This window comes from Dermacentor andersoni, chromosome 6 (genome assembly GCF_023375885.2).
Source record: "Dermacentor andersoni chromosome 6, qqDerAnde1_hic_scaffold, whole genome shotgun sequence".
In the NCBI taxonomy this organism is placed as follows: Eukaryota; Metazoa; Arthropoda; class Arachnida; order Ixodida; family Ixodidae; genus Dermacentor; species Dermacentor andersoni.
Window position 1 is genome coordinate 96,848,775 of NC_092819.1, and position 27,334 is coordinate 96,876,108.

At 44.9% G+C, this 27,334-nt stretch overlaps 2 protein-coding genes across 6 annotated transcripts in view; one reads left to right on the plus strand and one right to left on the minus strand.

Moving 5' to 3' along the window:
- Nucleotides 1–8,285, minus strand: part of Caf1-55 (chromatin assembly factor 1 p55 subunit) — a 30,153-nt gene extending 21,868 nt beyond the window's left edge. Inside the window, exons 1-4 of the mRNA XM_050171934.2 lie at nucleotides 8,089–8,285; nucleotides 4,824–4,953; nucleotides 2,063–2,113; nucleotides 1,865–1,959 (exon numbers count right to left, since the gene is read on the minus strand). Of these exons, the coding sequence (XP_050027891.1) occupies nucleotides 1,865–1,959; nucleotides 2,063–2,113; nucleotides 4,824–4,953; nucleotides 8,089–8,107 (295 nt within the window). The 5' untranslated portion in view covers nucleotides 8,108–8,285. The remainder of the gene's footprint in view (nucleotides 1–1,864; nucleotides 1,960–2,062; nucleotides 2,114–4,823; nucleotides 4,954–8,088) is intronic.
- A 167-nt stretch (nucleotides 8,286–8,452) lies between these two features.
- Reps (RALBP1 associated Eps domain containing) overlaps nucleotides 8,453–27,334 on the plus strand; it is a 71,215-nt gene continuing 52,333 nt past the window's right edge. For 2 of the 5 annotated variants that reach the window (XM_055066495.2, XM_072288829.1), the window contains exons 1-5: nucleotides 8,454–8,609; nucleotides 8,967–9,188; nucleotides 15,408–15,531; nucleotides 18,742–18,786; nucleotides 19,734–19,834. In XM_055066495.2, the coding sequence (XP_054922470.1) occupies nucleotides 9,033–9,188; nucleotides 15,408–15,531; nucleotides 18,742–18,786; nucleotides 19,734–19,834 (426 nt within the window). In that variant the 5' untranslated portion in view covers nucleotides 8,454–8,609; nucleotides 8,967–9,032. Of the gene's footprint in view, nucleotides 8,610–8,966; nucleotides 9,189–15,407; nucleotides 15,532–18,741; nucleotides 18,787–19,733; nucleotides 19,835–27,334 lie in introns of all 5 variants that reach the window. The other 3 variants (XM_050171926.3, XM_050171927.3, XM_072288830.1) reach the window with 2 other exon arrangements.

The window sequence follows — 27,334 nt, forward strand, 5'->3', positions numbered from 1 at the left end:
CTTATCGTTCGGATGTTCGGCGGCTTGCGCTTGCGGCTGCCGAAGCGGTGCTTGGTCGCGTATTTCGTCGTCCACGTCCGCCCAGTCATGTTCGAAACCACAAAATGAAATAGAAAACTCAAATCGGAATAAAGCGATGAAGCGGCGGTGTACCTCGAATATCTAACACGTAAACAAAGGCGCAGCAGCCAGCGCGCGAAGAAACGGGAGAAGCAGACGCCGCAGCAGCTCGCTTCCAGACCCGGCCAATGGGGCGGCTCATAGAACGCACGTGACGGAGCAAGCCAATCGGCGGCCGTAACAAGCAGCTCCGCGACCTTCAGACTTTTTATGTTTTTATGCTTGCTCTTCTCTCTCTCAGGAAATGAAAGAGGGGCGTCAAAAGGCGAAGAGGCGCGCTTTTCAACGGTACCAGCATGGCCGCGCCGCGTACTGCCGTTCCGGAGCTAGGGGCGCTCGAAAACCGCGACTTTTCCACCGATTTTCACGAAATTTTCGCTGTATTGCCTGGTGTATATATTTATTTATGGTACTTAGCAGTCGTTTTCAGCGGAAATACTTGGAAAACTTATAGAAAAGGGGTCAGAGATTCGGAATCTGCAACTTTCTAAAAAGTGATTTTTGGGTCGTTTTTCCATAGTTGATCCCCGCGTCCCCCCTTAAATGACTTTCCAAAGTTCGGGGGTCAACCCATAATCAGAGTCGACCTATACGCATAACCGTAAGGTCCAAAGTAGTTTCAATCGAGCTGCAGGCAGTATCACACGCCGTGCGCACACAATTCCACAATAGCTATCAAACACTGTGCGAAAGCGGGCTGCTTAAAAAGAGGAACTTATCTCACAAAATGCCCATAGTTTTTGCTTTCATACAATAGAAACAGTTTGTTGACAAACCATGGGCATCCCACAAAACAGCTAGCAGCGCCGTGTGGGCTGGCAACACTTCACGGGGAACTAAACCACGGGACCAGTCACATGCGCCCACAAATATCTTTGTGTGTTTTTCCACTCTTTGCATGCCTGTTCACCATTTCCGCATTTCGCTTCGCTTGTGAACAGTGGTGTGCGCGATTTGTGTCGCTGCCCACAGATGCAAAGATGCTGCTAGATCATTGGCTGAAAATGAAATAAGTGATTTACGTTCACACGATATTGCGAGTACTGCGAAAAAAACTATGGCATTATGTTTTACAACCACTGCAAGTATTGCTTGACTATCACACCACCACGGGTGAGGTTTTGCAACCATGGGAATGACACAACAACATAGCAAGCATACGCCGTGCCAACAGCCTCGTGCAACTACAAAAGTGACACCACGGCCTCCGAGATTGTACCACATGCAGCCCAATCGCAGAAGTTATGGGAACGCCATCAACAAGCAGAGCAGGCTTAGCAACTGTGGCACATCGACTCCTGTTGATGTGTTGCTATTGGTGCCACCCTATGATTTCATGAGATAGTTAAATGTGGCATTGAGAGCTGTAAAAACTGGAATCGAATGCAACTCTCATTTTGTTTGTATATTGAACTTTCTCGACCGTTAACTTCAGTTTACGTGTGTTATTTATCACAACTTTTTTTTTGCCCTCTGTTCTTTGACACGCTGAGAATAGATCTAAAGCAGAAATGGTGGCTTGAAAAAACTTGCCAGGGCCCCTTAATGATATGCAAGCTTGTGGTTTAGGAAAAGCTACTGTGGTGGCACAAGGCAGGACCAGCTCTAGACAAGACTGCACAGTTTTGTAGCTACATCATCGCAAGGATTTTCACATGCCTGACAAGGTCACCATTTCAATGCAGATACTAATCCTTCCCTCCACTGCTACAATTTCACACCAGGAGAATGAGAACTGTCTTACCTCCTTTCTCGCTATCGTAGTGAGTTGCATCAAATTGAGCATCTTCACTTGGCAATTGTACGCTTGCTATGAGCAGGTGGTTCTGTTCATCAGATCTGATGAGCGGGAGATATTGCATGTAAGTGCAAAAAGTCATTTTCAAGCTTCAAAAATAGTGGCATTCAAGATTCTCGCTAAAGAAGGACAAAAAAGACCTACGTGTGTGTCCCCAGAATGAGCCTGTGGATGCTGTAGTCCCTTCCCTCAGGGCTGAGTAGGAAAAAGAAACAGAGCCTGTTAGCCGCTCTAAGGAAACAATTTCAGGTCTGATAAAATGCACAACATGGCTGCTGAACACGTCCATCCATTATGTAAGCCAGGTAACTGGCACCATCATGCATAGGGTATCAAGCAGCTGAAACAAACAAACCAAGGTGGACATGTGGAGTGACAAAAGTGTTTTTGTCAACTGCTACCAACAGGGAACAAACTACATTATCAAGAAGGCAATGAAGCAGCTAGAGAGTGGAAATTAGGCAGGCATCAGGAAGGCGAAAACAAGCTGTAAGATACCTGAACTGGTGTCAAAATTTCCATGAAAAGACTGAATTGCTGATGTTTTTGCTGACAGGCACTAAAACTGAAGAAGTGTGTTGTTTTCATATTGTTACGTCTCAACACCACCAAGGGTGTTAATTGAACGTATGCCACATGTCAAACCACCGCACCTCCTATCCAGACGTCAACGCGGCGTGGACAATGACTAAAAGCGCTCACTCCACCATTACCTGGAAAACTGAGAAAAGGATGAAAGCGAGGGAACCACAACATATTGAGAAGCGCAGTAATTGAACGTTTGCCACATGTCAAATCACCACACCTCCTATCCAGATGACAACGCAGCATGGGCACTGATAGTTGAAGTGCGCTCACCCCAACATTACCTGGAAACCTGAGCAAAGGATAAAAGGGAGGAAACCCTGACAACGTAGTGAGAAGCGCAGTAATTAGACGAGACAAATCACCACACATCCCTCGGCACTTATCCAGCCGTCAAGACATTGTGTACACCGGCCGTTGCAGGGTTCTATGAAAGGCCCTCAGCCCGCCCTTCACCTGGCAGCCAGAACGAAGAAGAAGGGGGGGTAATGGCAAACAAACTAGGTGTCGCCGGCCTATTTCTTTCCACAGATGCCAAACCAGTTCCTTTGGAGGTGGAGTTACAGCGGGTTATGACGAGCATGTGCGTGGTATTGCCACGCCCATGCTCGACGATGGCGATTTGCTGATGGACAGTCTTCAGAGTCCCTAGTCGACTCACTTAAGGAAGACGACGGCATTAAAACAGACTTTTCGAGAGTGAGGACAGGGTGTCCTGATGTGAACCGAAACGTTTAACTAGCTCCTGCATGGAGTGGACTTTCATACTGGAGCCGTGTAACTAAGCTAAATAAACCCTTTTTCCTTCATTTTCTACAACATGACGCAGTAGTCGATGGGCTTGGTAGATTCCATGCCCTGACCGCCACCCTAGCCGCAACAATATGTACTGCAAAGTATTTGAATCCGCATACCAGGCTGCAGAATTCTTTTTCTCAGATCCTCAGTCCCACAAACTGCGAATTAAAAGACTCACTCACTATTGAAGCAGAGCACATAGGGGCATTATTGTGGTGCAGAATCCAATTCCCCTCTTATGACAAATGTGGTCGCTTCAGGACCTCCATGTAAAAAACTGCACTGTCAGCCTGGCCTTTGGGTACAAAGTGATGGTGTATAATCTTATGCCAGTTAAAAAACACAATCAACATCGCCAATTTTTTTCTTTGTTATTCCGTGCTTTTTTTATGGCCTTGGCTCATGTTTTCCACTCCTTTGTCAGTGACTTAAGCTCGATGCTGTATTAATAAATTTACGTTTCATCATTCGTGAAGTTGCTTTGCAAGGATTTATTGCTGTTGTCTGAAGCTTACAAATCAATGCAATATTCAACATTCACTAGTCACAACTTTTACTCAGGAGTCTGCAGTTTCGGCACCATCTTGGCGCAACCCTTCTTCATTTACAAGTTTTCACTCAAAATCCCGTGAATGGATGACTTTCCTAAATCAAGTGCTTGTGATGTCATTCTAAACATCATTCAACAGTCAACACGCAGACGAGAATCCCACAATTTATGTTTTCATCTTTACACAAGGTCGAGGGATTTCCTGATGTTTTGTCCTTGGGCTCTTCACGGCATTCCAAATGCTGGACACATTAGAACACATTTCTTTCCTTTATGGCATCCTTTCCATGGGCCTGTTAGAACATTTGATGAATCTCTGCACCATTTTTGCTTAATTTCACAAGAAGTTTGACAATGATCCTTTGTTCTATCTGTTCAGTGATCTCTATTTCAACAGATGGGTCGCACAAAAAGTGTACACATAAAATTCTGCTTTGTCAAACAACAGTTCAGCTCATACTATAGGTCAACTGGGTCCTTTTGACTGGAGAAAGCAATACAGCAGCAGTGCTAGACCCTCTTCATCTACTTGGTGACTCACCACAAGAACATTTAGGAAGTCATAGGCTGGCACAATAGGAAGATACTTACTCACCAACATTGGTGCTAGTGAGCGAGTATGCCATCCTATAGCCTAAGTGCAGAAGGACAGAAGCACAACACACTATTTTAAGTAAGCACAAAAACTAATTTGGTGAAATTTTTGAAGGCACCATTGCCTTGAAACAAATACATGCACGATATAATTCAAACAAGCTTTACACCCCTGTTATGGCAAAAGAAATCAGAAGAAATTACAATGAGAAACAGAATCACAGCAGGAATCTCATGTGATGGTTTCATGGTTAGCAATGGCATTCTTGCTGCTGCAAGCTGCAAAAAAGAAAGGCAAAAGGAAAATCCAAACTATTGCCTTCTGCTTGCTTCAGTCATTAATCTGCCCATGTGCAAAAACTTGTTCATGCCACTTACCGAGTCACGTCTGGGAGCCACTGGGCCGTTAGGCTGGGCCACTCCAGCGCGTGCGTCATTACGAGGTCATAGAGAAAAGGAGTGTTCTTCTTCCATATCTTGTACTCCTCATTGATCACTCTCTCTTCAACTGCACACATAGAACACTGTTAGCAACCTCAACTAAGACACCCAAGATGCAACAACAAAATCATGAATGATTGCCCTGGCCTATTCTAATCATGCTTTCACATGTAAATGCCACTTTGCTTATGCGAGTTAATTGAAAGGCATTATCTGAATCACTGCAAAGAGGGTGTAATCAGACGGCACCATTTACAATGGCCCGTCTAGCAATTTTAACAGTGCAGTGCATTTTCAGTGGCACTAACAAATTTCATAAACCTCAACATAACAGGGCAATCGAGTAATGAGCAGTGCACCAGGCCTTTATCAAGACAACAGACTTCTAGTTCAGACATTGTGCTTGCATATGTTCAAAGCATTGAAAGAAATTCTGTGAAGGTGAGAACATTTCTGTGAATGAACAGAACATTTCCCAACATGTACTACGTACTCAACATTTTTTTTTTTTTTTTTCACTAGCCGCACCAAAAAAGCGACACCAAGCGAGTGACAGAAATAAATGAGAGAAAAGGCAGGAAGGTTAACGAGACTAAGTCGTGATGCACATCCGGTTTGCTACCCTGCACTGGGCCACGATATTGTAATGGTGCCTTTTTCCAATGCTAATGCCTTTCGGCGCTTTTCACGTTCATGAGCAGCCGCATTTGATGCTCCACCTGGGGTGGAGTATATCTAGGCCACGATCTAGTGAACTCCAGACCTGCACAGATCTCCCTGCTCCAGCACGCGTGGTCTATTTCGTGCCTTTTGCAGCTAGAGACAGAGCGTACAAGCAGAGTGGCGCTAGTTATAACCTGTTCACTGTCGTCTGCTTCTTCGATCTGTTCAGCGCTCGCGCTGCCATTTCGGCAGGTACAAAGTGCTTGTATTGGTGGTAGATGAATAAATTCACAAATATAAAAAGAAAACAAAAAATTGGTGAATGCTTTACGTTTGAATAGTGAAATTAAAGGAGGAAGAACAGTGCAAGAAAGGTCAGCAACAAGCATAGGCGGCAGCTGCAATGCTAGACGGCATAAATTTCCCTTTCCTAGCCTCCGTAAGAGACTGGCAAAATTGTTTCAAAAGATTCATAGGATAATCTAGCTTTTTTGAGTTGATTACAGATAGCCTAAGGTCATAGATGACATTAGGATTTACTGCTGTGTGCTGCAGTGAAAGGCAGATGAGCTGGTAAACATTTACAAGTAACTCCTGTGCCCGATATGTGCTACGTTGATCGATTCTGTTTCATGTAACAGTGAGCATAGCTTGTTTTTAATGTTGTTGGATGTCTAGCTCAGTAGAAAGCTTGCAAAAGCGATCCCACTGCTTTAAGACATGCTGCACTGCAGGCCTTGTGTCACGGAACTGTTCTCAAACTGCAAAGCTAGCTTTTCTGCATGGTGCAGCGGCAGCACAACAGTGGTACGAAAGACAAGTACGCAGTGAAGCTGTATGCATAATTCTCTTTTTGAACTTACGACGCATTCACGAACAACTTTTAGAAGTTAAAATGAGTAGTAAAGGCTCATTCACACCGGCGACTGACAGTGGTCGCGCGCCCAAGTTGGTCGCAAAGCGACCAGTCACAAATGGTCACCTTTCTCGAAAAGTGACCATTTTGGGCCAGTCGCTCACTGCTTGATTTTCCAGTCGCGCGACTGTGGTCGCAAAACTGATAAACCAATCAGCGACGCACCGGAAGTGATCTTTCATGTGTCTACACCCGGCCTGCTCCCGTGTCGTGGCAAATTCCGCGTAGATTATGAGAGTTCTCGCTGAGAACAATAATCTCCGGAATTGCAAGTTGCAGGTGGCGCTCAGCCGGGCTTGCCAGTGTGAACATCAGCCGCGTTCAGTCGCGCGACCTCCTCAAGTCGCCGGCGTCATTGAGCCTTAATCATTCTGTCCTTGAATGTTATGGAGGTTTCCCGTTTCTGAAGAGGGCAGAAGTGAACTTTACAACATATACAATGAAACTGTTGTGTACTTTACTAACTCTATAAACAATGCGACTTATAGTAATGCGCAAGATCTGTACGGCTTGCTACTGCCTGAAAAAGGCAATAGGAGCGACTACTTAACGCTATTTTAGAGAGCAGCAGACTACACCCACCAACATTTTTCAAGTTCAGGCAGTCAACTTTTGGAGCCGAGTGACCAATGAAAGCCTTGTGACATCGCTGTGACTGTGTTTGCAAAAATCAACTAGGCAAGCATTTCGTCACAACACAACAGCCGCCATACTAATTACAATGCCGCCCCCCTCAACCGTAGAGTAGCAGACGAACATGTTATAAATGCAACACCAACGGCCAACCGTTGAACGAGAGTGGCCGCAAGTGGCTCCCATAGAAGCCGGATATCTGTGCAGGTCTGGAGTTCCAGTAGGTCGTGCTCTTGACCACTCACGAACGCGAAAGGCATTACCATCGGAAAAAGGCATCACTGGGCAACCAAAATGCCGCACTGAAACAACGGAGTAAAATTTCACACGACCTCCATGTATAATTGAGCTGTCCTGCTTAAAACACTAGGAAAACTACGCCACCGCCGAAGTTACGAAGCCGTTACATGACGCAGTGCTACGTTAGAACTCGCAGTGGGGACTACTCCAGTAATACTGAGAACCACCCAGAGAACGTAAACATGAGAGCTAAATAGGAAACTGCCACTCCAGTCGGTTTTATTTGTGACAGATTCAGTAGCATGGATGTTTCAACAATACTAAAACAAGATGAATTTGCAATTAACATAAAAATTACGAAGGCGAATATGCAAGAAACTACGGTATCCCGAGACTGAAGCCACGATAGCTTAAAAGACAAACCACTACGGCCGACTAGGAGACGTGCTAAAGCAATGCACGAAACTGTACACCAACAACGACACGCGCACAATGCCAATTACGCCAGATACACGAAGGATACCTGGACGGCGTAGCCTAACATCTCCCAATGCCTCACAGATGCTGCATAAAACCTGAAACCATTATTTATGGTAATTTTCGAGAGTGCGTATGAAAGTAACCATTCAAATGCCGTACTCTTGGAGGGCAATAGCCTCAAACTTGAGCTACATGGCCTCCGCGCCACCGCCTCGACCAGTCATCTTAAACACACACAGCTCAGCGAGTAGGAGCTTGCAATCAACTCACCGGCGTCCTTGTCTGCCATTTCTGTGCCTCGAGATGCTGCTCAACAAAACAAACTGCGCTACAGTTGCTGATTAATGGTCCTAATTGTACCGACGAGTCCTTTTTTTTGACAAGTTTTCAGTAGGCGCCGGTTTCTTGCAGCGAGACAATGCCGGCTGACATGCGCATACCCTCGCCGACTCGCGCCAAATCCGCCAACCAGTCACAAAATCCCATCCGCGATTGGCTAATTGACGCAATTACCGGCTCATCATACCAGTTAATGTATTTTACGGGAAAATAAAGAAGTTATGTAATGTTATTTTCCTATATTCCGAGTTTGTCTTTGTCATCAATTTTTTGTTAGTACGACAACTACGACTAAAAAGATACAAGTGAATTTTTTACTACGGGCGAATGTCGGTCCCGACTCCGGTGTGGGCATGGTAGACGACGAAGGATGGGTTAGTCGCGCGGTGCTCGTTTTACGTCGTAAAATTCGGAAGGAAGGCTAACTGGTGACCAACTCCATGGCAGGCGAGGTACGACCCGTTCTTTTTGAGTCACCCTCGCAATCTCTGGTACCCTGTAACCTCCCGATAGCATGCGTAGGAGCCGAAATAGCCGGCAGAGACCGGATATCTAGGCCTACTATTTTTGTCATGCCATATGAGTGTTTGGCTCGTAATTGCCGTCAAGCGGTTCCGTTGTAGCTCTACGTATGTCGTTTTGTGATCCCACCTCCGTGAATTAAACGTCGACGCTCGGGCAACCGGTGGTGTGAAATAGAAGCCGAGTGCTCGAGACGTCACTTTTACCGCTTGCGGCGTTTTTATTTTTCGGGTCGAGCGTAACTGGTCGAACGATTCGCCAGATGTCCGGGTCCCCTACTTTTTCAGGGATGCTGACAGCGAGTATTTGATCGCGCATTCGTGCCGTTACAAGCACACAAGCTGTCAACCGCGATGGAGAACCCAGGGCTGAAACTGACCGATGCCGAGCAGCGCTATTTCGGCGAGCTGTTCTCTGCTTACGACGTCGACGGCCAAGAAAAAATATCTGGTTCCAAGGCATCTGAGCTGCTACTGGCAACACAGCTACCAACGGAAACGCTGCAGCAGGTAGGTGTGCATTTTACACCCTTAATTTTTTGTTTATGAGCGTTGTAAACTTTGTGACTGAGAAATACTTCTTTGGTCAATGACCCGCCTCACCGTGTAATCAAGCGATCAAGGCCGGCTATCTCGATACGTTTGTTCTCGTTCTTGCGTGTGGATTATTAACTGAAATGTCTTTCTGCTGGCTGTGCGTGTTTCTTGTTACATTGTAAGGGTACACCCGCGGCTGGCGGTGTCTCGCTGCGCTGTCTCTGACAGCTGTCGACGCAGCGTCAAGTCTTCCGCGGTTTGCATTTACATTCGCTGCCACTTGCCGAGCTGCTCAGCCAGCCGAAGAGTTTCGCGTCAGTAGCTGCTGGCGTCGGGAACATAAGCCTTGGTGCGTATTATGATAGTGTTTTCAGTTGCTTCCAGACTTTAGTTTACCTTTACCGCGCTCATGCCATGATTAACTCGTTCAGCACGGCACCCGCATAATCTGGAGCAATATCGGTGTTCTGTTGTGGTGAAGTAGCGCACTTATATGTGAGGCTCGATATCTTGTAAAAGCAATCTTTTCTTCCTCCTGCTTCGCCATTTTTTTCGTTGTCAAAGGCTCGACGAACATTCATTTGATTACCTAGCATGTTAGTATGAACGAAACGCAGAATCCGCGAGCAGTAAAACCGTACAGCACTATGTCGTTCGCAGGCCGGGAATCCAAATACCAGGCTATGTTCCGAATTTGCGGAGGTATTCAGCCTTTTTTCGAGATACTACGATCCGTAAAATTTTGCTGCCAAACATGAGTTGCGTCTTGCGCATTTGACCAGTCAACCTCGTCACGCGTTTTTGTTGTGAACAGGTGGCACTGAGTTTGATATTTTACTTTCTTTGAAGGAACGTACTTTTCTTATTATTTTGTGCAACTATACAATGCCAACAAATCCGGGCAGCTGAGATCCTAGCATCAAAGCAGTAGTTCACAAGATTGTTAGATTTTGCAGTATCTCGCTTGGGGAGTGCCACAGCAGTGAAAAATTTTCTTCTCGTATGTGCTTTAAGAAATGTTAATGCTTTCAAAGTACAGGCTAGTACAGTACAGGCAAGTATGGTTCTGTAGCAGTGCTTACGAAGTGTCCACTTGTTCTCGCGTAGTTGGCCAGTGCAACTTAATTTTTGTGAGCTGGAGTGTCAAGCTTTGGTAATTTATTGTGCTGGTAAGTGTGCAAGCACAGTGAAGTGGTAGTTTTGTTTTATTTACAAGTGATGCAACCCTGAGAGGATGCTCTCGTATTAGAGGACATGAATGCAGAGACAGGTGCAGTATTGTTTCTGATATGTGCATGCGGAGGGGTTCAATAAAAATAACAGCAGCAATAAGAATCAGGTTACAAGCAATAAACAAGCTTCAAAATACACATAATATATTTGCTGCAAAAGAGGAGTGAAGAAAGGAAAGATCATGAAATAACACTTGACTGTAAAAAAATGAAAGGACTATAGAGAAGTGTGTTTGTTAATCAAGATCATGCAACGCGAGAGAGCAAGGAGACATTCATTGCACTCTTGGTGGCCCAAGGTACAAACATGAATTCCCAGATTGGGAACGCACGTCATTTGATAATACATTGCACAGTTCTACAGAAAACAGGGCACTTGAAAAATGTGACGTGATAAAAATATTCTAGCACATTTAATATGGTTGGTCCTATCTCACAGTGACTGATGGCAAGGGGTTTTCATAGTAATCGATTTTGTTTATGAACATAAAATTGTGGTAATGAAGCCAAGGAAATGTTTCGTATGTTCTTTCACGTGCTGTATCAACAGTAGAAAAGCTGTCGGTCAATAACTGCAATTGTCTAGCTCAGTGCATATGGTAGGTTGGCTTTACTTTTGTCACAGCTAGAAAATACATGATAAAAGTGCACTTCCAAAAGCACTTGGAAGCATTTCAGAACACCTAACATACTTAAGTACAGTTATTTCTTTCCCCTTGAGACTACTAAACACTCCTTCTTCTTTGGCCTCAGACCCATTTGGTTGCATGGTTGGTTCTTCTAGATCTCAGCCAACAAAATGCATAAGAAAAAACAAGATAAAAAAATGTTAATTATGAAATTAAGTTATTGAACTGGAACTATCAAATGTTCATATCTGAAAATATTCTTGAGCACCATTGAATGCTCTCCATAACCTGCTCTTATAAAAGTATGTATTGCATTTTGAAGTTTGTACTGTTTTCATGACTTGTAATTATTTTTGTATGCATTGCTGTGTTTCCCTACCCCTGTGATAGCAGCGGCTGTAGTATTTGAATACAAAAGGGAGGAAAACTAAATAAGCTATCTGGAAAAACATGTTATATCGTTCTAATAGCATCGTGACAGTGCCATACAAAAAGACGATCCATCATGTTTTGACTTTGAAACTGTGTTATGTGGGACCTGTGCAAGTGCTAGTACAATCATAGATATCTAACGCATTGCTAATTTCTTGGTGAAATGGCTTCTGATAGGAACAACCTTATATATTTGAACAGTGCTTCTCCAACTGTGGGTCATCAGCTTTTTTTCTGGGGGTTATGGAGGGCCCACTACATGTATATTCTGCTTGCCAGAACAAAGATGAATGTTCAGTCTTAGTGCCCATACACTTTCAGTGCCGTTTTCCGCACGCGCGCGTGTGTGTGTGCGTGTGTGTGTGCGTGTGTGTGTGTGTGTTTGTGTGTGTGTGTGTGTGTGACTGTACAATTTGGGTTCAGCAAATATGGTTGTATCAAGAAAGCAAGTGCATACTTCTTATTAAAAGACATAATTAAATCAATCCTTGTTAAAAACATAAGCATTTTCGGTAGCTCACCCTGTTGTGCTTATCGTGTTTCGAATAAATTAAAATGTAAATGTATCCCCATGTTTGAAAAACAGCCAAATTTCAGAAGGCTTATAAGGGGTAAGGGAGAGAGTGCCTGTGTGTGGGGGCGGGGGGGGGGGGGGGGAGTTGTATCAAGAGAAGTTTGGTACAACTAAAAGGGGTCACACACTGGAAAACTTTGAAAAACATTGTATTAGAACTATAACTTATTGAGCTAATGTTGCTTCAAGTTTCATATTGTTAGCATTCTGCTTTGCTTTCGATATGTAATGTACTGTAGGCAGCATGGTGCAATAAGGAATGTGGGTCTAGCAATGTATCACTCTGCTTGGAGGGAATATGTTATATTGACTATAGCTTATGCAGACATGCCAAGTTGTGCATTCCTTTTTCATGCATTCATGTGGCACGTCCTATTTTTTGGTCATGATGCAGGCACTGATAAATGTATCTCTGGCCTCTGTGGTGTGGCCTTCTATGTGTGTAACTGATTATAGTAGTAGCTATCAACATACACAATAGCTTGAATATCAAACAGGGGCATATTGTGACTGTGTCATTGGAATGTTCTCTAATCAGCTGTTCTTGGCTGCATTTCTGAAAATAGATAATGTTTGAAATAACAAATTTTGAAGTTCTTCGCTTGTTAGGATGAAATTATTTGAATGTGTACATGAGATTGAGATTGTTGGAATGATTATAAGCTTTAAATATTGCTAGGCAACTCCGTCAACAAAAGATTATAGCTGGCAGCAATGGATGTCTTATGGAAAGGTTCAAATAAGTGATCTTGTGTAATGCCCACGCACACTTTTATATCCACACCTGTAAGCATGGTGTTATAAAGTGTTTCTGCGGTCTTTGAATGAAGAGTAACACATAATTTTTGCACTGGAAGTCAATGAAAAATGAAACAAACTTGCACAGGGGAGGGAGCTTGAACGAAGAATAACTATGTGCAGAGAGAAAAAAAAAGATTGCATAAACAACGAGGTGAAAGGGGCCCTACAACATTATTTTGACTCTAAGTTATTCCTATTCAAAGGATTCTTTGTCCAGTCCCAAGTTCAATGAAAAAATAATTACGGAGATTAGCACATGCAAACAACAGTTATTAGACTTCAAAATTCAAAAGAGAAGCAGATGAAAAGGAAAGTAGTAGTAGAAATCAGTTTGTTTAAATGAAATGAAGGAAGGTAAGGAAGTTACCGATGACTGCATTGTAACTGTCCTACTAAGCTGCTGTCAGCAGTGGGGAGGGAGTTGGGAGGGGTAGACTAGGTTGAAGAAAATTATTTACATAATGTACAGTGGGGTAAAAAAATATAAAATAAGGTGACGGCAACATGAAAAACCACAGGTCACTTGTGCTGTTACTTTGGCGAAGTGTTTGCAAACCCGGCCACACCCACCGGGACTGTTCAGTAAGAAAGAACCCTTGCATTTCACTCGCCTGTGATGTAATAAACTGCTACCAGTAAAAGTAGCGTACACCAGAAGTTTGCAATAGCAAGGTAGCATTGTCCCCACAACAGCTGCCTCAGTTTGCGTTGGGGATGCGTACCTACACTTAAGAAGTTAGGGACTGCGCAGCGAGTCATGGAATGAGAAATGTTGCACGTAACATTTAGAAATAGGAATACGGCAGTGTGGATTAAAAAGCAAATGGGGTTAACCAACATTCCAGTTAAAGAAGTAAAATATGTAGCTGGGCAGGCCATGTAATGCATAGGGCAGATAACTGGTGGTCTATCATAATTGTAGAATGGGTTCCAAGGGTACATAAGTGCAGTCAAGGATGCCACAGAATTGGGTGATGTGAGGAAATTAGGATAGAAGCAGACATAACTTGGAATCGCCTAGCACAAGACAGGGTAATTGGAGATCCCCGGGAGAAACCTCCATCCTGCAGTGATTAAAATAGGCTGATGATGAAGACCTACACTGATCTTAGCGTGTTCCTTTGTGAGAAAGAAGTAGCAGGCAACTGTTGGAAAACCAAGGGTCGCCTTGCCTCGAGTTCACGCAAATGGGGGAAGGGAGTGGGGCAGTGCTTGAGGGGGGTGGAGAGAAACGCTGGGGCATCTGGGAAACTCAAATTTTCTTTGAATTAAGGGGTGGGCGGCGTGTCTCCCCCACCTTTGTCACTATTTCATCCTTCGCATATTTTAATGCCTATTTTTGTGCTTTCAAAACTTCGTCACAGCGAAAAGCCTATCTAGTTGTATCTGCTGCCAAAACACACTGCCTCACTCTACTGAGGTTGGCGAGGAATGCATAATCTAGAGCAAGTAAAATGCTAACTACCCTGACACCAGTGCTCTCATTGCAGTTGAGGCATCATCAAGACCCATGCTGGCCTAACAGCAGTTACAAACCACATGCTCAATCTGCATCGCAGGCCACTTTAAGCAATGGTTGCGACAGTGCTGAGTTTATTGACTGCAGGGCTGCTGTTACCATGACATCTTGTCTGCTCTGACAAAGACAAATCCCCATGTTGAGATTTTGGCTACATGCTGAGGCTTCTCTTGTTTGCCCTTTGTTAATCGAGTCTACATCTTCCTGTGGCTGGCATCTCTTGTTTGGAACAACTTGCAGAGTACTGCAGTGGTGCACTGTTCACAGCTAAGCCTTTAAGCCCTTCCATGTTTTTGATGAGAGCAACTTGTCCATTACAGTTGGGCCTGCATTTTGTTGTTCACATCGGTTTGGTTCGTTGATGATAAATGACAGCACCATACTGTGCTGTATGAACCTACAAACCATACTGTGTTTGTAGTATAACTTTGAAAGGAATTTTAGTGGTATGCATTGATTTCTAATTGAGGCTAGCAGCTGTGACATTGCAAACAGGTGTGACATGTGCATGAAACCTGAAAAAAAGAAACTTTTTTAATGGTGTGGTTGTGTGCTGTTGCAGTTCTAATAATGGTAATTGTTAAATCTCCAATTGCAAAGCATGGTTAGTTCACTAGAGCTGAAATTCGGGCTAGTTGCTTATTCATGCGCTGTGTATGTCTCTTTACATTCATCCCTTGTTTTTTACACACCGGTGTTTGATAATCATGGTTAGTGCATGAATAGAATGTTCTCACCATTTCTGTTGCTTTTCAGGCACTTCTAATGGTGGGAAAGTCCCAAAGAAAACAAAATTGTATGACCAGAGCAATCATTGGTTGGGAGCAAGTGCAGCATGGCAAAATGCGCTTGTAGATTCGAAAGGGAGTCCATTGCAATTTGCCCACAGGTTGTGTCCACTCCTTTGTCATTATGCAAAGAGGGTTCTGAGAGAGCCAGCGTAGTTTGATGTGACGTTTGCCCTTCATGCCTTTTCAACTTAGCATTTGTAAATTTCTCGCCCAGATAACAGAGTTGTGTGGTGCCAAACGCCTGGGCCACTTTGGTCGTCCCCAGTTCTACCTGGCCATGAAACTGATAGCGGCTGCACAGGCTGGCCTTCCTCTCAAGATGGACATCTTCTCTTCGGGTGAGTCAAGTTCTAGGGGTTGCAGTCCAGGTGTTACTTCGGAAGATGGGCCTTCTTTTTATTTCTTTTTGCTGTAGTAGGCTGCCGATGTTCATCACTGTCCTACCAGCAATTTATAGGGAAGTGTATTGGTGAATCATTCATGGGGTGAAAAAGCAGAGATAAGAAGTAAAGATAGGACGAGAGAGCTGGAAGTAATAATCCAACTTCATTTTCTTCTTCTTCTTCTTCTTCTTCTTCTTCTTCTTATTATCTAATTGGGTCAATCTGAGCTGGAACAAGGGGCGGTATTCTGTAGGAGTCCACCTAGTGGACTGTCCATTTCAGCCGCTGCTGATTGGCTGGGGCCGCTCGTCTCCTCCTCGCTCGTACAGCTGCATCCACCCACTTATGACCTTTCTGACGTTTGCAAGTGGCTTCTTGTGATACCCTGCCATCTCCGTGACTTTATCTGCGACGCTTTCCACACAGACTCTCAGTGCACGCATGCCGGCCTCTTCATGACCTATGCTTGACATAGCCTCCGATTTTATTAGCGCAGCATGTATAACTACATCCGAAAGTTCATTCGCTCGTGTGCTCAGTGCCAACGCCGAAAATTACCTCCCAGACAAGCCTACCCGTCACAACTCCTTCCCTGCCCTAGTCGACCCTTTGATCATGTTGGTGTTGATATATATATGGACCGCTACCATCCACTCCAGCAGGCAACTGCTGGATTATTGTTGCAGTGGATCACTTGACCCACTATGCTGAAACAGCCGCTCTGCCGACGGCCACTGCCTGCGACATTGCATCACATCTGTTACATTTCATTCTGTGCCACGGTGCCCCTTGCGAACGTCTGAGCGATAGAGGCCGCACCTTTCTTTCTGATGCTTTGAAGGCACTACTCGACGAATGCCGAATCGTCCACTGCACCAGTACAGCATACCATCCGCAAACTAACGCCATGACTCAATGTATGTTGCCTCTGATCATTAAAGGGACCCTGAAACGATTTTGACGATTTTCTACAAACGTACTGAGTCGTTAGAGTAGGTCCTTTTGATCATTAATTGATGCATCTAAGTGCTCCGCGTAAAGCGTGTAATTTATTATAAGGTTTTAAAAATGCAGATAGCTGCCGATCGCAGCACACTGCTCGGCGGAATTTTAAGCCGCCCCTACCCATATGACGAAAATCACCCGCATGACGTCAGTGGGGCGAGCTATCCAATTGGCTGACCAGGGCGCATGATCGATAATTTTTCCAACTTTATGGTAAACAAATGATGTTTGTAATAGTTGGAATGTTAGTTAATTTGTTTTTAAAAAAAGAAAATAACATAAAGAGAATGCACAAGAAAATTTTCTCAGTACACTTAAGCACTTCCGGCACACAGCAAGTGTCGTCTGCTTGTGTTACAACGTGCTCATCTTTGACGAGAGCCCCGCTGTCAGTGTCGGTCTGTCTTTTCGCGAGCGCTATGATTAGGCTTTGTTGCGTTGTGGACTGCAAACTTAGCGACTGGCAATATGTCAAGCTGCGACATCGTATCCGTCTGCAAGCCAGTAGACGAGCGGACTGGCTGCAGCGCATTGGACTGCCGCTACCCGATGGGCGCCGGCATTTGCGCGATTGCGGCCGTCACTTTACACCAAAAGGTTACTAATACAATAGCGTTTCGCAAGTCCGGTATTAGGGTAAACTCAAGCGCCAGGGGACAGGGCCTGGCCGTGTCCCCTTGCATGTCGTTTCAGGGGATGAACAGAAGCGCAAATGTGAATGGTCTGCACGGTGCAGCCACCTGGTGGCATAGCATAGAGCTCAACCACACACAGTAGCAGTAACAAAATGTATTCTTTGCTGCTGGTGTAAATTTTTCGCAGGAGTGTAATCATTAACACGTTGTTTTTGTAAATTTTTACACTTGGTTAGAGCAATATTAGCTCTTTCTTTGGCTGGTTAAGCTCTATGTCAATGGGTAGCTGGACCGTGGAGACCGATCAGGCAGCTCACGTACTTCTACGCTAAAGTTCCTTCATCAGCTTGAGTTTATGCCTTCACCGTTCCGTCGAAACGTTCAGCTAGTGTGTGATTACCGGAATACCAGACATGTTCGGCGCAACGACAGAATGCTCGCAACGCACGCTGCTTCGATAGCTCTTGCTTGGGGTTGACGGCCAAGCCGCTAGCGGAGACGTTTCGCGCGGGCAGGGGCAGGCTCCAAAGCAATCGGAAGTGGATGATGTGACGTCGCATCGTGACGCAGAACCAGTGAAGGCAGAGCTTAGCCCCGATCACTCGGCGAACGAGTTGAGGAGGAAAAGCATGGCTAGGGAGGAGGGTAACTTGTAATCACTTGTAGCTCCATTAATACGTAACGCTTCACTTAAATTGTGGTGCAAACTTAAGTTGTACCCTATGCGTCTACAAAATTTGTCCGAACCGTTTCAGGGGCCCTTTAAAATTGGGACCAAGTACTCCCTTTCGTGACGTATGCGTACAATACTGTGGTCTATACCTATGATGAGGTGGGCTTGTCATTAGCCAAAAAGCGGAAAAAGCTTGTGGCAAGGTGAGGTCGTCAAAAACAGTGGCCAGAAATATGTGTTGCCAACAGCACTCATCAGTTTCCACTGAAAGAAGACACATTGAAGCCAGGTGACGCAACACCGTAGATGGGGCACCACAACCAGCGCCGCCCCGTTCTGTCACAGCTAAGGACGGGCAGGAGGAATAACAAAGACGACTACCATATTCATAGTATCTACGCTTGTGCTAGGTCTTATTGAAAAATTTCACAGTAATATATTCCCGAGAGACACGATACTCCTCCTAAGGAGTTCTTGAGGCTTAAAAGAAAGGTGATTATGGACCCTTTTATGGGGTACCTTTTATGGGACCCTTTTATGGGCACCACATCAAAACTTGGCTGAGATGTTCACAGCAGTGTATGCTACCTGCAGACTACGTTATTTCACTAAGCCCAAAGGGTGGTTCAGCGCCCCTTTAAGCCAATAAGCACCATTTTTACGTAGCACCCGAGAGTACCCTTGAGCGACCGTTGTGCCATTTTTGGGTACCGAAGTAAAAAGATTCAGCATCATGGTGCACCACTGTGTCACTATGAGAAAGGCAGTATGTTTAAAAAAATGGCCTGCTGGCATTTCATGAGCAGCTGTTAAACCTTGACTTGTACACACATTTCATTCTTTCCATTTCAGGTGTAGAAGTTCCCCTCCCAAGGTTCCATCGGACCACTGACCACGGTGAGTTGAAATAACGTTGACACACAGCAGCTTTCTTTTTTTCTGTCATTGGGGTCCTATCCCTATGGTTAGGTGGCTTGTTGCATGGTGCCAGTGAGTATGATGTGGTATGTTCAAATCCTGGCCATTGTGGCAGCAATTTTGTGAATTCAGTATGTGGAAATGCCAAAATATACTGATATTTTACATTAACAGAAAGGAGAACATAGGCACGGATTAGAGAGTACGCAGGGGTGGCTGATATTCTAGTTGTAATACGGGAAGGAAATGGCATTTTGAAGCCCATGTAATGCCGAAAGCATATAACCAGTGTTCTGTTAGAGTTGCAGAATAGGCACCAAGGGAAGAAAAATGTAGTCGAGGACAGAAGAGAACCTGGTGGCGCCTTGTGCACATGGGACTCTTAACCTATCTTGTCCTCTCTTCTTGGTGCCCAACAAAGAAATCAATTAGAACCACCAGCTTGTGCAGACCTACACTTTAGTACTTCATTTTCCTGACAGCCATGATGGCCGAGAGGCTGCGGGTGGCCTGCTTCTGAGCACAAGGTCAGAGGTTTGATTCTTGGCCACCGCAGTGGCATACTAATGAGGGCGGAATGTGAAAACGCTCGTGCACTAGGATTGGCTAGTTTTTTGCCCATAGCTAGTTTGTTGCTTTAGTACAAAGATACGTACTGCATTTTATCTTTTCTACTCATGCTGTTTCTTGAACTGCTGTACATTGTACTCAGTCCCATGTTATTGATCTGTATTTCATGGCGAGAATGTGGTTACCCATTTTTTATGTGTGTCTGTATTGTTTTTTCTTTGGTCTTCAATTGATTACATAATGTATTCTAAACCTACTCCTTCTTGAGGCCTGGCACTCAGGACGGCAGTAACCAATAAGTAGAATAAACAAAACTGCATAGCTTGATCTGATTTTCACTTTCCTTTGTCGTCTAGCTGGCCACCCAACTCAGCTGCCGCCACCACCATCAAAAAGCCACAACAAGGCAACCAGGCAGCCAAGCCTCAAGGACCTTGAACTGTCACCGCAACATCAGGTGCTTGTTTTGTGTAAAATAGTGGCCTACATGCATGTATGAGTGGGGGAGGGAGGTTGCAACATCAGGCTTAGCACCAGTGGACACCAGTTAAGTGCACTATGCCGAACTCGCAGCTTTGTGCACCCCAGAAATATAGCCTTCCTATAGTGGAACACTGTCTGGCTGCACCTGTCATTGGCCATTACTGGACCTTTATTGCTAATTGTGAAGCTGGCTTTTCTGTGAGGCACTTTTATTTATTTATACTTTTCTCCGAGTATAAAGTTACAATCTAGTGACTCCAGGAAATATTTTTTTTCTATTTCGGCTGCAAACGTTTTAGAAAAGTTCTAGAAAGTAGAAAAACTTCAAAAACTCGTGATGAAGTTGCAATCACTGACCAAATAGAGCTGAAAAACATATATTTCAGGACCCACATGGTTCCTTGTTCACAATTCACGGGTTTTTGGTCACAGTTGGCTGGGACCAAGGAACCTGTACAGGCTCCAAAATGTCTGTTTTTTACCTTGGCTCGGTCAGCGAATGCAGCTTCAGCATCATGTTATCTGACTAGACAAACTTTCGTAGAACCCTTGACTACATCTCATAAGGATTCAAAAACTCGTATATTAAGTTTACAAATTAGCAAAAAATTTGGAGGACGCTTAAGCTTTGCCTTTAAAAGTGGAATGTGATAGCATTGAAAGATCCCTGGATGCTTCTCACGCTTCCTGGAAACTGGCGCGTACGTAACTGTAATGTTTACGGGGAAACGCTGGTGGCGAACGCTATGCACGAATACGGGCTTTCTGGTAGAAACACTGCCTCTTGCATGGGCCGCGATGGATGGCTAGATGGATTTTATGAGCGTCCCTTTTCGAATGGGGCAGTGGGTTGCGCCGCCAAACTCTTGCTATTATACTGCCTAGTGTCCTACCTAGGTTAGAAGAAAAAAAAGATGAATTTCTATGACCAAATTTCTGACCCATAACAAATTTCTGAACTTTGTTTTTGTATGTCTCCGTTTTTTGTCGTTTCCCTGCTTTTCTTCCGCCAATCTTCAGTCGCCTCTTACTAATCTCTATTGCGGACATGTTTACTTTCCCCCTGCTCTCGCTAAACCCAAGGGCTTCAAGGAGGCCAGTGGTGCCTAAATTGATTGCTGGGTAGATATCTTCACATTCTAATAAAACGTGCTCCATTGTTTCCCTAGCTTTACCGCTGCAAGCACATGCTTCTTCTTCCTTCTTATATCTCGCTTTATAGGTGTGTGTTCTAAGGCATCCTGATCTCGCTTCGAAAAGTAATGAGCTTCCCTTCAAGTTATAAATTGTTTCTTTCCTGATTTCGTTTTTCCCTCTTAAGTAGTTACTCATGGCAGGTTTCTTTTCCATTGCCGCCACCCATGAGATTATTTCAGCCTCTCTGACTTTCCGCTTGATGTTCTTTGTTGCTGTGTTGCCCACCATACAGGCCTCATACTTGCTAGTAAGCTTCCTAGTTCCTTTCCTCCACTGTGAATCAGTGTTTTTCTGGTACAGATATCTTAACGCTCTCCCAGCCCATTTACTTTCTTCCGTTTTCCTCAGTCATTCTTCATAATCAATTTTACTGTGAACTTCCCTCACTTCAAAACTTGTCCAGCCCATATCACCCTGCACAGTTTTATTTGTAGTCTTCCCGTGGGTGTCCAATGTGAGGCGTCCCACTGATCTTTGGTTGCCATCGAGTCCTGATTGTACCCCTGATTTAAAGCAAACAACCACATTTCCAAATGTAAGTCCTAGAACCATTACACCTTTCCACATACCTCGGAACACCTTGTACTTATTGTGTCGCCATAGCGCTCTGTGTTTCATTATGGCTGCATTTCTCTTCCCCCTTACTGTTATTATTTTTTCCTGTGTTTCCATGTATATACAGTCAACGACTGAATTTTCGGACGCCCAAATTTTCGGACATGCCTGATATTTCGGACGTCTTCGCGGCACCGTCACGAGCCCCATAGAATCAATGTATAAGGACATCTGAAGTTTCGGACGCTCGAACCCTCCGCCGTCCAATTTTCCGGACTTTTTGACGAACGGAAGGAATTTTTGGCTCCTCGCGCAGCGCCCTTGAGAAGGAAATCCACTTGCAGCCGAAGCATATCACCGCTTTGAAGCACAACTAGCCGAATCTAGTCGTCACACACAGATTTGGTCTGGCCACGCTGGCAATGTTCATCGCCGCACTTCCGCCTCCGGCGGAGTTTCCGGAGCGGCGCCATTTTGTTTGTTTGTTTGCGCAGGCCACATTTTGGCTAGCGTGGTGTGTGGTTGTCTGTTGTGTCAAGTGTGCTCTGCGACGCTAGGCCTAGGTGCTTCGACGCTCGTGAGCGAACTCCACTGTTCGCAACTTCAGGATTTCGCTTGCCTTCAATGGCGCCCACTCCGTCTTCGTCGTCCTCGCCGGTGGCATCGAAGCGCGGAAAGCAGTACCGTCGGACGACGTGATCAACGACCTCCGCTCTGCTGGGGTTTCCATACCCACGGAAATAACTTTTGAACAGTTTATTGACGCTGACAACGAGCTCGATTTCCGCGCAGAACTGACTGACGAGGAAATAGTCCGTCGGGTTTTGGGGGATTCAGAAGACTCCGATGTTGAAAATGAGGAGCCAATGCCTGTGCCACCTACAGGCGCCGAGTTGACGCGAGCACTGTTGACGCTTTCATCGGTGTACAGTGCTGACATGACCCTTGCTCAGATCGAGGCGAATATGATCGCATGCAACCGGAACGCCGTCAAAACAACAATCGGCAAGTTCTTCAAGCCACTGCAGCAATAACACCGGCTGCCCGACGATGCACATGTACATAATAAACCGGCAGTCGGCTGCATACAGAGTTTTTGAACGCCTCTTTTTATAGCCACTTCACTGATGCTGTGGCAGGGTTTCGGAAGCCTGTTACTTCGCCCTTTACCTCTAGATCTGAGAAAAAAATAAAAAGGGTGCGTTTTTTTGCATGCATTCATTTTTTCGTACTGCCTGAATTTTCGGACGTTTTTACGTTCCCTAGAGGGTCCGAAAAATCGGACGTTGACTGTATTGCCTTCGTTTATCCCTATACCATGGTATTTATATTCTTTTACCCGAGGTGTATTTCCTGGCCCTGTATTGCCACTGTCTGTTCACTGTTTTCATTGAATACCATAACACCTGATTTTCTAATGCTAAATTTCTAATCTAAATTCTTGCCTTCCTGTCCACAGATATGATGCATAATGATCACACTCCTAAATTCTGACGTTAAAATTCAATTTCTTTTTCTTTCCCACGTAATAAACGCACCTCGAACTTGCCGCAGCGATATGTCGTGTGCAAAATCGAGCTAATGATGATCGCGCTTACAACTTTGAGTGCTACGCGAACAACTCTTCAAGACATACCAAGCGGTTTGTATGCACCAACCATGTTCTTGAGCAGATGCCCCATCTCATTCCTTACATAACTTTCAGCACTCCCATGAAAAAAAAAAAAACAATGCTACAACCAAACTTGCTTTGGCTTTAATATTTGTAGGCTCTATAATGGTTGTGGTCAACAAAACAACAACAAAAAAAGGCACCTTTCGATTCCTCTCGTCCGCACTCGTGGGCACGCAACAAATCGCAAGTGGAAACGATAGTAGCCATGTTTACACTGATACGTCAGAAGTACGTATACCCTTTTTATACGCTGGCGCTTCTAACACAGCTAAGATATTCGCCCACACTTAGCGGAAATGTGCCATATTAGGATAGTAGTGAAGACAAATGCCTCAGTTTTCGCAGCATGCCCGCCGTGGTTTCTATGTCACTGGCAGCCAAGCGTGCCCATCTGTTTCTGTCCCCTCAAATTGGAAATTGCTACGTTATTGCCGCAAACTTGCCGATATTAATATTATTGTTCACTGATAGGGAAGAAACTGTTTCAATGCATGAAATGTATTCACGAGAAAAAAAAAATCGCATTCGGCGGATTCGGCTTGCTCCACCAGCCGCCATTTTTGTTTTGGTGTCCTGCACTGTTACAGCGTCAGCCGCCTGTTTGTTGAAATGTTATCATCCCGCAGCAAAGGTGGGATGAAAAAATTTTTTTTTTATTTTCGCGGAAAATTTCGCCCGCATAGTGATTGCACTCCTGAATTTGCGTCAATTTTTGTTTACAAAAAAGTGTGATCATTATGCGAGTAAATACAGTATTAGCCAGACGTTGCAAATCACTTTACTTTTTAGCTAGCAACACAATGTCATCCGCATAAAATAAACCTGGAAGCTGCTGCTCTGCTACTGTACCTGCCTGTTTGTATGAGAGATTAAACCCTTTATTTCCTTCTAGTGCCCTCTCCACCTTCACCATGTACATCATAAACAGCAGTGGGGATAACAGGCACCCCTGCCTCAGTCTCTTGTTGATATCAACTTTCTCCTCATCCCTTCCCATTCAACGCAAACGGTATTTTCTAGGTAAATCTTTCTCAAAAGCTGTAAGCAATCGTCGCCTAGGCCTTCCGCTTCCAAAATATCCCACAAGATGTTGCGGTCTAAGTTGTCGTAGGCTACTGCAATGTCTAAAAAGGCCACATACAACGGTCTGATTTCTGCTTTTGATATTTCAATACACTGAGTAAGAACAAACAAGTTATTATCCATACGCCTACCTATTCTGAAGCCGTTCTGAAGTTCTCCCAAAATGCCATTATTCTCTGCCCATGCTTGCAGCTTTAATTTGATTGCCTGTATTGCTAACTTGTATATTACCGATGTAATGGTCAACGGTCTATACTAGTGAATCCTACCTTTTCCCCCTTTACCTTTATAAATTCATTCTACTTTGTCACCAACTGTCTAGTATTTGTTTGGTACAGTCGCCGACCGTTTATTCATACCTCATGGGGGGGGGGACTGCGGAAATGTCCGAAAAAGCAGATTAAGAAAAAAAACATCCTTTATTTCCACGCACTTATTCCGGCTCTGCAGTAGGGTTGAAGCAATCGTGAATGCGCCGTTGCACGCTGTTCCGTTTACGCGCAATCAGATAAGCCTGAATCTCTGAGAGGGTCGTACGGTCACTATAGGCGGCTGAAAGCACAGTCACTGCTTGTACACACTCCACATGCGACGGCAGCGTAGCACATGGTGCGTCATCTTCCAACTCAATCGTTGTCCGGCGGTGCAGCAGAAGCCTGACGAATGATCTCCCCGTCGTTGAGTTGTGGGCATGTCAGTACAGCAGTGTCAGCACCTGTGAAACTGTCAAATGAGACGGTGTCCAGAATCGCAATGCAACCACTGCGCAGGTCTCGGCAGAACATTTTCCACGTCAGTAGGGAGCACATCGGAAGGCGACAAATCCTAGGCCTCCCGGCACCCGCTTGCCGGCATTTCCCAGCGCAGTCTGCGCGGGCACTGTCGGCGCCATTAGACACTTGACGCGATGTTTCCGTATGCTGCGTTGAATCACTGGAACCTCGACACAGCACACAAAGCAAACACCACCATGCCGACACCACTCGCACAAACGAAAAATGGGGCCTACTCGCAGCGTCGTGTGCAAAGGAACGAATCAGCTGCTGGATTGTCTTGACATGGCTTACTAAGCTGAAACCGGAACTGCTGTAGAGCCACTCTATCTAACCAGGCAGAAACGGTGATGATGAGCGGGGATTTGCAGTAGCGCCACTTCGTGGGGCAGCAAGGAGGCTCCGTTCAAAACAAAAATGGCGTTCAGCAAGTCGAACCATGCACCGGTCAGAGTCGGTGCATGGTGCTGTCGATTGAGTTGGCTCAAGGAGTGTCCGAAAAATCAGACGAGAGGTTGCAAGGTGTCTGAACTTTCGGCAGTTGTTATACATTATGGTCTATGGGGAGAATGGCGGTGCCATGAAGCAGAACGAATAGTCAAGCATGTTAGAATTTTTGGAGTCCGAAAAATCAGTCGGCGGTTGTATTGAAATGACAATTCCACGATATCATGTCTGTAAGTAGTAAGTCTTACTTTGTGATTTTTCTACGTATTTTAGCTTGAGAAATTCAGTTTGTTCAGTAACTTCCTTGTGCCACATGGAGGACCTTGGTATGGAGGGTCCGAAAATCTCTTTCCGGAAATGACGTCCGACGCCGGATGTTTAACGCCAGACGTTCTGCTACACGGGGCCCTTAAAGGGCCCCTCCAGGTCTGGCCATTTTGAGCTGAGAAGTGCAAAGCATACATTGCACGATAACGATTGTTTATGCAAAGTATTAAATCGCTATGCGCCACAGAAAGATCTGAAATTTCAAACTGAACGCCGTTTTCCCTTCTCCTCACGGCCGCCACGTTCCAAGCCGGAGGAAGACATACACATGCTAGTGTGCCTGCATACACGTGTTTGTGCTGTGACGTCGTTCGTGGTGACACGTGACTTCGAGAATTATTGAAGGCAACATCTCTTATTTGTGTAATATGTTGCTTGAATAGACGAATTAAAGCTTAGAGAAATAATAAAACACACGAACTGAATGTTTGCATTTTTCTGTTTTCGCACTGCATCAAGAGACATGTACTTCCGTTTCGTCGGTTTGTTCCCACATTGTGCAGTCGCGCTAGCAGCCACTCAAACTAGGTCATTTTCCACCATGTTCCAGTGCGGGATCATGCTCTGTGATCTGGTTGTGTCTGCCTCGGTATTCCTCTAGCACTGACTTATACCACTAGTCAGCTATCCTCCTGTACAGCTCGCAAAATCGTGTGTTGCGCGAAATGAGACAATCACAACTGCTCACACGTGACGCCATCAGCAGAAGTGAGCCGCACCGCAAAAAGGCAAGGAGAAAAAAAGAAATGAAGGCGGGGCCCGTGACGTATATGTCACGCGATCCTCAAGGTCTGGTATGGGAGAATGCAGGGCAAGTGGAGAGAGTGTCTCGCTTGGTAGTGGAGCTCGTCTCTTGAAATCACAGGCTAGCGGCACTGAAATATTTCTATTTCGGCTATTAATGAGGCAATTTGAAAAATTTTTGCGGCACAACGCTCCCTAGAAGACACGCAAGAACTTCCAGCATATAACCAAAATTTGCTATGGGGCCTGGTGAGGGGCCTTTAACCCTGTCGCGTTAAAAACTTTGCAATAAGAAACAATGTCACAGTTCTGTAAACTGCACCTAATAATGCATCTAAAACAGACAAAATTGTAGTATTGTACACCATTTGAAGTACAGCTTAGACCACTTATAATGTAACTGCTTGTAGTGCATAACCAGCTATAATGTGGCCTTTTCTGACTCCCACTTACTCTCTGTAGAACATCTATGTGCTTACCGCTTATAGTGCAGTTGCGCGATACGATATAGCGGTTATAATGTCCCTTATGTGGGAAAATTCTGCACACGCTATTGCGTTTCTCAACAAATTGTGCCAGCCGATAGTAGAGCAGAGCAATAAAGGTGATGTGGAGGAGGAAGAGGAGATGCTGAGCGAACAAGCAAGGAGAGGGGGGGGGAAACGGCTGCAGC